The sequence below is a fragment of the Sycon ciliatum genome, chromosome 12, assembly GCF_964019385.1.
Source record: "Sycon ciliatum chromosome 12, ocSycCili1.1, whole genome shotgun sequence".
Classification (NCBI taxonomy): domain Eukaryota; kingdom Metazoa; phylum Porifera; class Calcarea; order Leucosolenida; family Sycettidae; genus Sycon; species Sycon ciliatum.
In genome coordinates this window covers 13,736,400-13,751,399 of record NC_088654.1, presented here as the reverse complement: position 1 = coordinate 13,751,399, position 15,000 = coordinate 13,736,400, and the positions used below count along the sequence as shown (strand labels likewise).

Genomic DNA, 15,000 nt, shown 5'->3' with positions numbered 1-15,000 from the left:
AGCATATTGTCTCGTGAGCGCTGGGGTGCTGGAGTTGTCGTTGAATCAAACTACCGTCACTAGTTAGACTACAGTACAGTTTGGACTCTTTGGGAGTAAGTGTTACTATTATCATGGTTATCGTACAGTGCTGATTTTCACATGCGGCATCTTATATAAATCAGGTTTGCTTACTTGCAAGTAGATGCATTTGCATACACTGTTTTGTATCACTGTATCTCATTTCAATCCATTCTAGCGTTTTTCCAATCGGTTTAGGTGGATTTGAAGTACACTCTGTATCATAAACTTAGTTACGAAGGAGACAGTCTGTTGATGATCTTCAACTATTTGAAGTACAATGTACATTCAGGCGCGTAGCACCGCCGTTGGAGGTGGTCCGGTTGGAGGGGGTCTGGGGTATCCCCCGGGAAAATTTTGAAATTAGGGTTCAAAATCCTGCATTCTGGGCACTTCTGGGCGAAAAAGTGGTCCGGCCCAAGCCGGACCGGCCGGATCGGCTGCTACGCCCCTGACATTGCTGACCCATTCGGGATACTTCGTGGTTATTTGACGTTCTTCTTCTTTTCCATTGTGTACTGTTCCTCGTCAGTAATGCCGTTCTGTGTGGAGTGTACACGTGCATGTGGTGTATGTTGTGTCTGTTGTGAATGGTCCGTGCGCTGGAGTGCTGCCGTCGTACAAGTTCACTGCCTTTCAGGCAGTGAACTTGTACGGTGGCAGTGCCCTAGCGTACGTACCATGCACCGGGATTTATATTCAATATAAATCCCACGCGGGATTTATACTGGCCAATATAATCATGGCTAGACGAGCGCTGATTGGCTGAAAACAGGCCCTCCGCACCGTACCATGGTATAATGTATTGTATTGCAAGAACAAGATTAGTTATCCTGGATTATGGGGAGTGAAGAAAACAGTGAGTCTAGGAATCTCTCCTTAGATCATATTAACATTGGTCATGAATGTAAACTTTCAATGGACGTGAGAGTTGAGATGTGCTATGTAGGGCAGGACAACTAGAGAGGAATGCAGTGCTGCCAAATAATTTTCGCCCCAAATCGGACACCCTTCACCGCCAAGGCTGGTGGCCGCATGTGCGAATTTTTCTCCTCGGCAATTATTTTTTACAGAGAATTCAAAATATCGCCTAAAACACCATGAAAATTCGCTTCGTTGCCTTGGTAACCCCGGAGTTGTCATGAATTTTGTAATGATGAGTGTGGTTGCACACTGCAGACTGTCAGCGGACATGCCATCCAACCTGATCGAGGCATGTTACTTTGCACTTCCAGAGCCAAGCGCTAGTCTTTTTAGAAGCAAATGTACAGTGATTTGTGCCTTCAGTTGTGCTGAAAAGTGAAAGTACAGGACTTCTGCATAGGAAAGTAATGATCTCGGACATTTTGGCTGCTTTTCGGACGTTTCCCTTTTCGGAAAGGTTTTCGGAAGAGCCTTCAAAAATCGGACACTGTCCGAAAAATCGGACGGTTTGGCAGCACTGGGAATGCTAGGCAGTGAGATTCCGAAGTACATCATCTATTTTGTGTGTTGTTTTATGTAATGCATTGCAAATCCAAGGACAATCATCTCCAAAAGGATAAAATCTAAGATATCCTGGATAGGTGGAGTAAAGAAAACAGTGAGTATGGAGAACTCTCGGGATAGGGAACATCCTAGCATTAGCCATGAAAGTAAACTTTCGATGAGGCATTTCAACCCGGGTGGAGTTCGAACTGGGTCAGATTTCAACCCGCCATGTACACAAAATGAATGGCGCGTTTACATGACGCATTGCGCTTGACCCGGGTCAAAGAAATCGTACTAACGTACTTCGGTGTGTATCTCGTGCCAGGTTTGAACAGCACTGTACATGCAAATATCGCGCGAAAGAATTCACGTAACCATACAGAACTCTAGAAGTGGATTTTTGGCGGCATATCAGTAATGGCCCGGGTCAGCTGTCTTCATGTAAACGCTCACCTCTTTTGTCTATCGTACAGACTTTCAACCCGAGCGGAACTCGACCCGGATGGAAATTTCTCATGTAAACACAGCCGTACTCTACTTGTGCATCTTTCATGTTCTCTTGCCTCTTCGCAGGGTCACAGGTGGACGTCTTCCCGGACTCGGTCAACACCAAGCTGAGCGACTATCCGTTCGTCCGCGTCCGCTGGCCGAATGTCACCGTGAACCTGCCGTGCGTGGCGCTGCGCTCGGGCGCGGCTCCTGCCGTCGAGATCGAGGTGGCTTACTCGGCGTACGGAAAGCAGGTGGCTGCGCATAAGCTGACTGCGGCCAACGGCAGCTGCCCACAAGACACGTACACGTTGCGACCTCGCGAGGCAGGCCGGTACAGCTACAAGTTCAGGGCGGTAGCACCAGTCCCCACGGTGTTCTCCGCGGATTTTCAATTTTTCGTTCCGTTCGATCAAGGTATGGTCGAAAACGGGTTAAATCAATATGACAAGAAAAGAAGGAAGAACACCAAAGATACAAGGGATGCAACTGGGCGGTGAAATCCAAAATGAAAATTTGAAATAGTCTTATCCAAAGAAACTCTAGGCAGATGTATTAAGGTTGTGTAAAAGATTCAGGACAGATGCCGGTATGTGTAAATTAGCACCATATCCCTCACACACTCATACTCAGCCCAAGGCAACAAGGAATTGTTTTGGAGATAGTGTGCTGCTTCGAGTAACTGGTCTTGTAATGCAAAAGCTCGAAGAGCTGGAAAGCAATGCCAGGCCACTGGCAGCAACTGGCTCGCGAGGAGCCGCAATAAACCCACATTGTGCCACAATGGGGTTGCAAGGCAAAGCCAATGCAATTGGCAACAACTGGCTCGTGAAGAGCCGCAACTAGCGAAGCAAGTGACCAGTTAGGAGCGATAGAGCTAAATGTTCCATAGTACCATTAGCAAGATGATAAAATGGGAAGGATGGAGGGTGAAAATTTGGTGCTGGCACAAGCTAAAAGTCACCACTTATTAGACTAGTCTTTGAAGTGAAGCCAACAGCAAGAAAGAAAGAGAAAGTTCAAAGGAAGCAGTTGTACGACGTCAGGCTAAGCGCGCCCGAATCCATGCGCTGGCAGTGTGAGTGCAGTGAGCAAAAGTTCAAAGGAAGCAGTTGTGTGACGTCAGGCTAAGCGTGCCCGAATCTATGCGCTGGCAGTGTGAGTGCAGTGCACAATGCACTGATGCAGCGGTGCGCGGCAGATGCAAACATGGCAGTGTGATCGGTGGATGCTAACACACAATAACTACATTACTGCGACATAAATTGATTCGCATAGGAGTTCGAGCCGACACGGGCAGCATATTCCAGGAATCGGCACCTGAAAATGATAAGCACTTCAAAGTTCAGACCAATAACACTGTAGTGCATTCACCAAATCTGGGCCCAGAGGTTTTTCAATGTCTCGCATTTTTCTTATTCAAGATCGTGAAGTCGATGACTCATATTGGTCAAAAATATGATAGCAGTTGTTTTAAGGCTGAGATGAAGTGAACGCGGTGAAAATTGATCAAGATATGTGCAAAATGTATTTTTCACACACGGATACTTGACAGATCGCGTACTATATGCATTTGACACATTGCGTATGATAATGTTGCAACACATGGTTCCGCTGCTGGTCCTCCGCTAGAGATCGCATGCAGGCGCGCTATGCCGCGTGAATACAGCCTCTCCAAGCTGCTCGATCCTGGGCCATCATGGACAATTCGTCAAGATGGTACACATACATGTAATTTTAGTGTATCAGGGCCAGGAGTTGGCGAACACACTGTCGGGGGGAAAGATAGGGGGGGGGGGGTAGAATCAGCTGCTTTTGTGTTACGGCACTCGTTCTGTGGATGGGGTATTAAAATGAGGGCAGGTTATAAAAAGGGAGCCGCTGACCCACACATTGACTGGATCAAGTGAGGTATATGAGATTCAGCATGCTTACATTCAGCGTGGCAAGAGCGTGTATTGATACGAATCCTGTTACCTGTACATATCACATAGTGCAATGAAATCGCATCAATTCTGCCATGCAGGAAGGATGTGATACAACATAGTCCGTTCTCTAGCATGTCCAGCTACCACACTGGCCATATCGCATCCCTGCGAGGTTCGTTACACGTCACGACTGATAACAGCCATGTTCAAAGAGTTGGTGGACAAGCCATCGATTAGCCACTCTCATTGCAAGATCAAAAAGTACTCTCTCTAGACCAAGAGTGGTTGATAACAAAGATAGAAATATTTACGATACCTTTCCAGACGTTTCGTTGTTCAGAACATCGAAACGTCTGGAAAAGTATCGTAAACATTTCTATCTTGATTAATCATATAATAACACCACTCTTGGTGTAGAAAGAATACTTTTATATCAACCATGTTCGTTGGTTTGTGTGTGTGTTGTGTGTGTGTTTTTGTATTGGTATTTCTGTGTGTATGTGTGTGTGTGTGTTGTGTGTGTGTGTGTGTGCGTGTGCGTGTGCGTGTGTTGTGTGTGTGTGTGTGTTGTGTGTGTGTGTGTTGTGTGTGTGTTGTGTGTGTGTGTGTGTGTGTGCGCGCGCGCGCACGCGTGCATGCATTCACTGACTTTCTGCATTGTTTCCGCTCAGGACCGGAAACCTGCGATGAGATTGCCAATGAAACATGCACAGCACAGTACAGAGATTGTGTGATGGAAAAGGGAGCATCCGTATGCGTCCACCGTAAGAGACTGGCTGTTGTTTGCTTATTGTTCTTGTACAGTTCGGCAAGTTGAGCACCACTGGTGTTCAGGTACCAGAGGTGAATCTAGGGGGCAGGGTTCCGGGGGTTCCACAGACAGAACCCCCTAAAGTTCTCAAGTGTACCACTGGAAACCATATGAGCCAGGGACTATAGAAACCGCCCTACGACGTTTGATATCAAAATCAAGTTATGACGTTTCGAAGTCACGCGACTCAAAGTTACGCGAAGCGCAGAACTCGTCACTTTTGTTTTGACAAGACTCAAGAGCTGTTGGGAAGGATTCCGAGCTCGAGCGATTGTCGAGTAACTCATGAGGCTCCACTTACTGTGATTGATTATGGCTACAACATCTAGTAGACGACGCTGCTCGATTCTGTGTGGAGTCGACTAGTCCCTGATGCGAAGGCGCTTGAATCGGACGAGGAGAGTTTTTACGGATTCAGCGCTGGCACCCGCGAGTCGTCCGCGAGCGATTCCGACACCGATGCTGACAGCGACGGCGATGATATGCCACCTAAAAAGAAGTCGTATTGAGTAACAGCAAGCTCGAGTGCTGCTAGTGTTGTGTCGAAAACGCCAAGCCCCGACAGCTCGGGAATTTCAAACGCGGAGAGTAACACAGACTACTCGGAATCGGATGACGAACCAGATGCCCCCGCACCTGAGCCACCGACGACGGAGCAGGTGAAGCGTGGTCTCCTGTCTTCAGACATACTACATACTATACGCGATGGGATTGAGAGAGGCTGTGGTTGCAAGTCGAAGAATCATTAGAAAGTCATCCCAGAGGAGCAGCTCGAGGACTACATATTTGATGTCTCTAAACTGCGAGAATCGAAAAAGCGCTTCAAGCGGTTTGTTCTGGGCGCACTGACTGGAAGCATGCGAAAGTCGATGGCTGGTGGTGGTGATCGACCTTTCTATTTCCGCTGTCATGTACGTGGTTACGAGTTGTGCAAAGACGTGTTCATGGCAGTTCATGCTGTTGGAAGTCATGTAATGAAACGCCTTAAAAAAAGGCAAACAAAGGAGTCGTTCAACTGGCACACCATGGCTTGACTGGGAGAACACCAGAGCACTTGGCCATTTCAGCAGACATAGAGCAGGATGTAGTGCAGTTTATTTTAGTAATATGCCAACATGTACGGTCTCACCTGCAGCGGAGCGAGGTCGTGCTGAGGACCCTCCAGTATACTTACCAGCATCCAAGAACAAGAAGTCTGGATACAACATCAATACCAAGACCGTCACACAGTATTCGCCTGTTCATTACAGGTCATTTTGCCACATTTGGAGGAGACAGGCAGCACGCATCAAAGTGATGAAGCCAAGGACAGACGTATGCGCACTGTGTGACAATCTACGGGACAAAATTCGTGTCGCCCGTACAGAGGAAGAGACGGAATGTAGTGTCCAGGCCCTGCGTTTGCACATATCACTAGCACAAGAGGAGCGACAGTACTACCGAGATTTAGTGGACGGCGCGCAGGCGTCACTGGATGAAGCTGAGGGCATAGTTCACTATACATTTGAACTGCCTAACTAGCAAGAATGAAGATATACAAAGAACACTACAAACTGTGTACATAAATTTGCTCTATATCGCTCAATTGATATGCCATTATTAAATAGGTGGTTAGGCACATTTTACCACCGCAGATCAACTTGAAATTTTGTTTTTGAGCACATTACCATACCAACATTTTGAGAGAAAAATTTTTTTCGCCAAAAAGTGCCATAGGGTGGTTTCTGTAGTCCCTGGCTCATATGCATGTACATGTAAATGTATTAGCTATTCAGTTTTTGGCTAAACTGAACTGGAGCCCCCTGTAGAGATCTCTGGATCCGCCCCTGGGTGCCCCTACAGTGTTTCTCTCCCGGAGCTGTGCAAAGGACAGTACGATATGTAGTGTCTGGCTCTAGCCAGGGTCCACAGTGCACACGCACGATGACCTAGGTAAACTGAAACCAAGAATAGCCAGGGTCCTGAGCTTGGAAAGCTATAAAAGTTAAGTAAAATTGAGACCCAGACCTTTTAGTGCCCCCTCACGCATGTACAGTAAAACTTGTAATGGCGACCACTCGGATATGGCGACCACTCGACCATGGCGACCATTTTTCCTTGTCACGGACTCATTCACGCTTAAAACAGCTCGGATAAGGCGACCACTCGCTCAACCCGACCGACGATCACCCATCCGCGATCGCGTTGCACAGTGCTAGTACATGTAAATGTATGCATTGCATGGTCTACACATCAGTGCAGGAAGTGTAGATATGCATGGTGCATGCACGACACTTCATGGGTCTGAGGACCCGAGGCACACGAGTCGTTTCTTTTTTTTTTTTTTACTGAATACTACAGTACCATCAGATGCTGCACAGCGGGGGCGGGGGCATATTGGATAGAAGTGGGGGCGGGGCAAAAGTAACTCCTCCGACCAAGGGTCTCGGAATCATCGTTACTCCTGTGCGCCGATACATAGGAGAAAAGAAACATGTGCATCCAAGAGGGAAGCACCGGCTATGCAAACGATAATGGGGAGAATTTGATATTGAGATAGGACAAAACAATAGTAAAAGCAGTGCACCGTAGGAAGATGGAGAGAACTGATAATCGGATTTTAAGGCTGAGCGAAGGGGATCAAAGAGGGGTAGAAGGGAGCTGGAGTGCGGTCAGTATAATTAGGCTGGTGTATTGGCTGCGATGGAGAGATCATAGCCTGTCTGTGACCCACTCCCACTTGCTGCGCCGCAAGTGGTCGTTGACATTTTTCTTGAACGTGTGCATACCTCTGCGAGAAGGGGAGACTGCAGAAGGGTAGGTGGGAGCTGATTCCACGTTGTGATGAGGGAGTGGGGAAATGAGCGGAGCGTGTTGTTTCGTGACTGAGGAGGAAGAATACTGGTGAGTTGTGATGGATGATGTGTTGCAGATCTGGTTGTCTCACGAGTAGACATGCGGCATTGCGGTGCGGCTGCTGATCGTGGCAGAATGGCTTTCACCATTTCCGGACCCTCCACAAAGTGCAGCTTGTGCAGAAAGCAGAGCCCTGCTACGGTACAGCGAATGTCGAGGCTCGGGAGGTATGATCCATCTCCAATTATGTGCAGGGCACGGCGCTGGATGGCAGTGAGGCGGGCCAAGGTGGTGGGGGCTGCGCTCATCCACACCAGCATGCCATACTCTAACACAGGGCGGACAAAGCCACGGTACACAATTGCCCGGTGCTTTGGGTCTAGCACAGCCGATGCCTTACGGAGGAAGCCGAGCCGCTGGGCTCCGCGTAATGCAAGCTGTCGGATATGGCTGCGGAATGCCAGCTGCCTGTCGAAGGTGACGCCAAGAAGCTTGAGATCCTCTACTTCTGGCACGACTGCTCCTTGGAAGCGTATTGCGTTCGGGGGGGGGGGGGGGGTTGGCGAGCGGTGGTGGCTGATGGTCAATGCCTGCGACTTTGTGGGCTCGAACTTGATCCTCCACCTGCTTCCCCATGCTGCCAGTGAGTCTACTGCCTGCTGGAGGATTGCTGTCTCTTCTGGCAGTCTGAGTCGGGTGGTGATGCACTTGTAGAGAGTTGTGTCGTCGGCGTATACAGCCAGCTTCGCCCCATCAGGCAGGTGGTCTTCTGCGTCGTTGACGTACAGCGTGCTAGAGTAGCATAGGTGTGTGCACTGTGATACACTGATAGAATGATGTATCACATGTGGATGTGGTCACGTGACCCACTGAACCTGGATAAGAAGACCACCTGGCCACGGCGACCGCTTTTTCTCGTCCCCTGAGGGGTTGCCTTAGACAGGTTTCACTGTATACCGGTCTACCGTCGTTAGTAGATAACTCGCAAGTTTCAAATTGTTCATCTTATAACGGGTCAGGGGCGTCACACACGGCACGACCAGTACAGCCATGGTTGTACCACTTTTGGTCCAGGATGGTCCGCCCAGAGCGCCTGTACAGTGCTAAAACCTGATCCGGTTGGGCGAAAAATCCGATCTCCTCCCCTTTGAGACCCACCCCCCCCCCCTTTGAGACCCCCCCCCCCTTTGAGACCCCCCTCGTACCCCGGTCGTATCACTCCCCACTACCCTGTGACGCCCCTATTTATTGCGTTAATAATAATAATGTTGTCCCTGCCCTTTTGGAGGGCATGTGCCCCTTTTGACACGTGTGTGCTGGGTCCGCGTGGTCGGTGTGCGGACCGCGCGTGTGCTGCGCAGGTTGCGCATGCCTGCATATTATTGTATGCATTCTTGTTGTTTGTGGCCTTCTTCTTGAGACTCTCTTCGGAGCAACGACAATAATCAGTCCTCTGAGTATTGTGTACGTGTGATGCAAGACATAAGAGAGTAATCAGAAGGGCTATCGTCGGGGCATAACCCCCCCCCCCCTCCCCCCGACGACAATAATAATCTTCATGTACGTACCTATCCCCGTGTGTTTTGTATAGGTCAAGATATCCTGTGCAAGGCGGAAAAGGAGGGTCGCAAACTGGCATGCGATGCAGGATACACAGCGTTTTACGACTTCATTCCGTGTCCATACCACAGTGGCACGAGGAGCCTTCGACTCCAAACGTGTGAGAGTAAGTAGCAGCCAGTCCTGGCTATGTGTGACTTACTGTATAAGCAGAAATATTCGTCTGGAATTTAATTTCGTCTAACGTCGATTTGCCTAGTTTTTCTATACACTCTTATGATCCATGGACGAAATTTTCAACCAGGCGAACTCCCTTTCTTTGGAGTTGGACGAAATTATTGACCGACGAAATTTTCTGCCTCTACAGTACTGTACTGTAAGACCAGATATTTTAACGTCAATTTATGTGTAAGTTAACGATCTCCGGATCTTTGTGGGTTAGCGAAGTGAAATTCTAACGAATTCTGTCCCATAAGCGGCAAATGACTGTACGTCTAAATATCGCTTTGCACATAACGACTTCAAATGTTAGGGGTCGTCCGCAATTATCGAAAGTTTTTTCCAATCCGTAGTAGCTTCAAATTTTTCCTCACCCACCCACCCACCCCCTCAGTCCGTAATAAAATATTATTGATGGACACACAACCCAACACATATGGAACAAACTCAATCAGTGCTGGTCCATGAGTCATAGTGACATCATGTATTGTATTACAACTACCATTATTGATGTTTAATTGGTGATCACCGAAATGTTCTTGTTCTGCTTCTTCACCGCCTTTCCAAACAACGTCGCCTGTCTGGACATAGTCAATAACAGTCGTCAGCGCCAGCGCTAGACGGAAGGACTTCAAAGGAGTGCATGGAAGACGGTACTCTGGACGAAGGAGACAGTGAAACTCAAAAATAGAAAGTGTCGACTCGCCGTCGAATGCGCCGAACTTTATTATCCCCGGCCCAGGAGCAGCCAAGGAAGCGCGCGCGGGGGCGCAGAAACTGCCAGAACTACAAAAATATTAATTTTGTAGTAGACAGTTCGCGCGCAGCCGCACGTGGAAAACAGGGGCTACACGTAGACGTACACGTGGCACGCGCACTTGTCATTTCGGAAGTTTTTCAATCCGTAACTGGCCTTGACCCACCCACCCACTTTCGAAGCTACTACGGATTGGAAAAAACTTTCGATAATTGCGGACGACCCCTTAACGAATGTTCAGTAATAGAATTAAATATTCTTCACATAATTAACCGCATTCAAGTATGGGGCGGCTCTTAAAGGGTTGAATGTTCGTTAACATTACTGGTCTTACAGTATTTGGTCACATCATGGACAGTGTTTTCTGGAGTACAAGTCACACTGGAGTACTGCAGCTGTTGTGAACCCTCTGGTTCTCTAAAGTATCAGGAACGAACGACCCCACACGGCACGAGGACAACTATTTATTCTCAACAATATCTTTCACTTCCATCGACTAATAATAATGAACAATGAATGACTGAATGAACAACTGAAACAACTGAATAACTAACACTAAAACCACCAGGTAGTTATAGCGTGAAACTGACAGCGTATATGAGAAAAGCATACACATACAACATACAACTACAGCGCACACAGCAAACCGCACATAGCGCATGTTGCGTATACTAGTACTACGTCGTAAACATCAGCGGTACGGCGGAGTCGGGATACAGCTGCATTGGAACGAACACAATGTCACAAGCGAGAAGGCCTTTCACTCTCGAGAACTTGTGGTTTCACAACATTCTCCCCACCAAAGGGCTTCTCACCGCCGTACAACAACTCACAAGTCAAACGATTTGGGGCTTACTACGCGTCATCTGCTGCTGCGGTGGTGGCCATGGTAGAGTATCACTAATGCCCACCACTTCAGACAACTCGACATCGCGAAGCTCGCCGCTGTGGGCTGTCGCACACGACACTGTCACCGATCCACTTCGACATGGGGCAGACGCTGGACCAGACAACACACAACCGATAATGTCATAAAGCTCGACGATGTGGGCTGTCACACACGACATGGTCACCGGTACACTGCTTCGACCCTGGGCGGGCGCGGAATCCGAGGACACGCATCGGATCTCTGTGTTCCACACAGTCTCGCCGCTTACTTCTTCCGTGCTAACCAGTAGTATCGCCCTTCTCATTTTCTCGGCTACTACGCCTTGCGTTTCTAAGTCTTGCGCCTCTAACTCTTGCGCCTCCAACTCTTGCGCCTCCAACTCTTGCGCCTCCAACTCTTGCGCCTCCAACTCTTGCGCCTCCAACTCTTGCGCCTCCAACTCTTGCGCCTCCAACTCTTTCGGCCGAGACTCCAGCTGCTTCTGAGCGTCTCCGACCGATGTCGCCATGCACTGTACCGACCCAGTAGGCCTCGGATCTGATCCTCCCACTGGCTTCGAATACTCTTCTGACCGCTGCTTGTCTGTAAGCAAAGTCTTACACGCCTTGTCCGGCGTCCTTCTGGGCGAGGCAAGCAAATCTCGCTTTGCTTCCTCATAATATGTACTGACGGCGATGCGCTCGGCCATCTTCTTGAGCTTTTCGTTAAACTCTGCGCGGAGCGCACACTCTTGCCGTCTAGCACTGCGCTCTTCAAACTCCTCGCTCTGTCGGAGCCTCTTCTCCACGTATTCTCTCAACCTATCGCCTTCAAATCCATACCGAATTCCGTTGGCGATAAAGCTGGCTTCGATGATCCATAGTTCCTGTGCCATGCTCGCTTCGTATCCTGGCGTGGTCGCCAAATGTTGTGAACCCTCTGGTTCTCTAAAGTATCAGGAACGAACGACCCCACACGGCACGAGGACAACTATTTATTCTCAACAGTATATTTCACTTCCATCGACTAATAACAATGAACAATGAATGAACAACTGAAACAACTGAATAACTAACACTAAAACCACCAGGTAGTTATAGCGTGAAACTGACAGCGTATATGAGAAAAGCATACACATACAACATACAACTACAGCGCACACAGCAAACCGCACATAGCGCATGTTGCGTATACTAGTACTACGTCGTAAACATCAGCGGTACGGCGGAGTCGGGATACAGCTGCATTGGAACGAACACAATGTCACAAGCGAGAAGGCCTTTCACTCTCGAGAACTTGTGGTTTCACAACAGCAGCAGTTGAATCTCAAATAGGGCACAAAGTCGAACGTTCATTTCTTTTTCCATCGGAAGTCCAACTTGGCGCACATCGCTCATGCTACCTGCTATGATTATCGGTCGCGAAATCAGTTGGAGTAGCATTTGCGCATGTGTTGCTTTCACACTCTAATGTGGATCTAGCTGCAAGCTATTGCATTGCAGGGGGTGTACCGCGGCTGCATGACGTCATGCCCCCCCCCCCCCCTCCCCCATGGGATCAAAGTATTCAAATTGAAATATCTCTTGAACACTGTGACGCAGACTTGGGGCCTACACAATTCGACTCAGCGCCCTGAATCGTACGAATCCTGAGAGTTTTCTTCACCGCACATCCCCCGTAACATTTAGAGGTTAGTAGTGAGAGAAGTGACCACACACTGCTGGTTTCTAAAACACGAATGACGGTGCTCCTGAGGGAGGCTCTGTGACAGGCGAGAGTGGATCTCAGATTGGTGGCCGTTTGAAGTCTGGCCATGCACGAAACGAAACAGGTTTTTCGAATGGCTGTAAACGCGCGCGAGTTTTGATCATAAGCCAAGGCCATCCGTTGTAATGCTGGCAGCTTGTAATTAAGTTCTGCCGTCCTGGCTTTGTTTGCCCCACTGCAGAAACAACCGGACTTCGCGGCAACGAACTTTGCTGGCCCACTGTGAAAAGCCTGAAAGTGGCAAATCAGAAGTACAGCTACCCTGGCGCCATTGCGTTCTGTGCCAAGCATAATGCAACTCTGCTGAGCCACAAAGCGTTTGACGCTGGTTGCGCTAGACGAATTCTCCTGCACCTGCCCAAGGCTTGGGTATATCAGGGAGCACAACGTATCGGCAGCCAAGACACTGATCGGCAGGTCAGCCTTGTGGATGAGCTTCTCACCGTCATATGTGAACTGAGTAAGTGTTTGTGAATTAACCATTCATGAGAGAGAGAGAGAATGTGTGTGAGAGACTCAGAGAGTGTGTGTGTGTGTGTGTGTGTGTGTGTGTGAGAGAGAGAGAGAGAGTGAGACAGACAGACAGACAGACAGACAGACAGACAGATGGACAGGCAGACAGACGGCCGGCCGGCCGGCCGGATGGCCGGACGGACGGACGGACGGATTGACGGACGGACGGACGGACGGACGGACGGACGGACGGACGGACAGACGGACGGACAGTGAGCCAAACAGGCTGAGAGAGAGTGTGAACAAAAGAGAGAGAGAAAGATAGACAGAGACAGACAGGAAGACAGACAGAAAGACCGACAGACAGACAGACGGATGGACAGACAGACAGACCGACAGACAGACAGACAGACAGACAGACAGACAGACAGACAGACATGTCGTCTCGGTTGGAGGACGAACTACTTCTCTGCTTTCGCCCCGCCACACAACAAAAGGACTAGGAAAATAGTTGTTCTCTATTTCGAGAGAGAGAGAGAGAGAGAGAGAGAGAGAGAGAGAGAGAGAGAGAGAGAGAGAGAGAGAGAGAGAGAGAGAGAGAGGGCGAGAGAGAGCTTTTCAGTACCACACTTCAAGAGAGAACTGAACTCCCACAAGAAGAGACAAGGGAATATAATGTGGGGACATGGAAAAAGTGGGGTGATGGAGACGAAATAGGTGCTCAAAAGTGGGGCATTCAGGCGAAATAGGTGCACATGTATAATACAACTGGTCCCTAACGGGACGGGAGACAAAGACGGCAGACGATGAAATACGGCGGACGCAAGATGGCAACTAGACGAATACAACAGAGACAAGACAAGAAAGAGTGCATACGAAGGGGACAGAAGACGACACAGCCGCATGTACTAAGCGTGTACCACTGGTCAGCAGCATGTATGACACAGAGTCACAAGCACAGCCGCAGGTACGACAAAGAGACACAAACGCAGTAGCAGGTACGACAAAGAGCTACACGCGCAGCCGTATGTACAACACAGAGCTACAAGCGCAACCACATGTACAACAGACAGACTGAGAGAGAGAGAGAGAGAGAGAGAGAGAGAGAGAGAGAGAGAGAGAGAGAAAAGAGAGAGAGAGAGAGAGAGAGTGTGTGTGTGTGTGTGTGTGTGTGTGTGTGTGTGTGTGTGTGTGTGTGTGTGTGTGTGTGTGTGTGTGTGTGTGTGTGTGTGCGTGTGCGTGTGTGGGAGTGAGAGACTTTCAATTGGAATATGTTGTACTTTCTAATCAAGTTGGAGATGAAACTAGTAAAGGACTTTTATTCATGTACAGCCTGTGTATTTGCATACTGACATGCTTCTCTGGCAAAGGAAGTACATGGTGTGTGGGTGTGGGTGTGGGTGTGTGTGTGTGATTATGTGTGTGTGTGTGTGTGTGTGTGTGTGTGTGTGTGTGTGTGGGTGTGTGTGTGTGTGTGTGTGTGTTGCTTCGTGCTCCTTGGGAGCAGGTTACACCTTCTGAGCTCCGTTTTGGGGCTTTCGCTAAAGTTTTCTGCCTGCCCAGGGCCACTAGAGTCGACCCTGGAGCACCCTCGTGCACTGCCAAGGCAGTGCTGCGTGATTGGAACCCAGGATCGCGATGGAGCCGTTCTGGACAAATTATTTCGATATTGTTACTGCTGCGTCGGCCGTGGTCCATAACTCACAGTGGAGTAGCTGTCCGTCGTGTTGTCCGTGCACCTTCTTCTTGAGACTCTCTATGGAGTGAGACCTAAATAATCAGT

The 15,000-nt window shown here is 49.0% G+C and overlaps 1 protein-coding gene across 2 annotated transcripts in view; it reads left to right on the top strand.

The window, feature by feature from the left end:
- The window catches only part of LOC135828402 (uncharacterized), a 163,343-nt gene that overhangs the window by 133,343 nt on the left and 15,000 nt on the right, over positions 1–15,000 (top strand). For both annotated transcript variants that reach the window (XM_065340852.1, XM_065340851.1), the window contains 4 exons: positions 2,104–2,436; positions 4,619–4,711; positions 9,185–9,319; positions 12,946–13,224. In XM_065340852.1, coding sequence (XP_065196924.1) covers positions 2,104–2,436; positions 4,619–4,711; positions 9,185–9,319; positions 12,946–13,224 — 840 coding nt within the window. The remainder of the gene's footprint in view (positions 1–2,103; positions 2,437–4,618; positions 4,712–9,184; positions 9,320–12,945; positions 13,225–15,000) is intronic.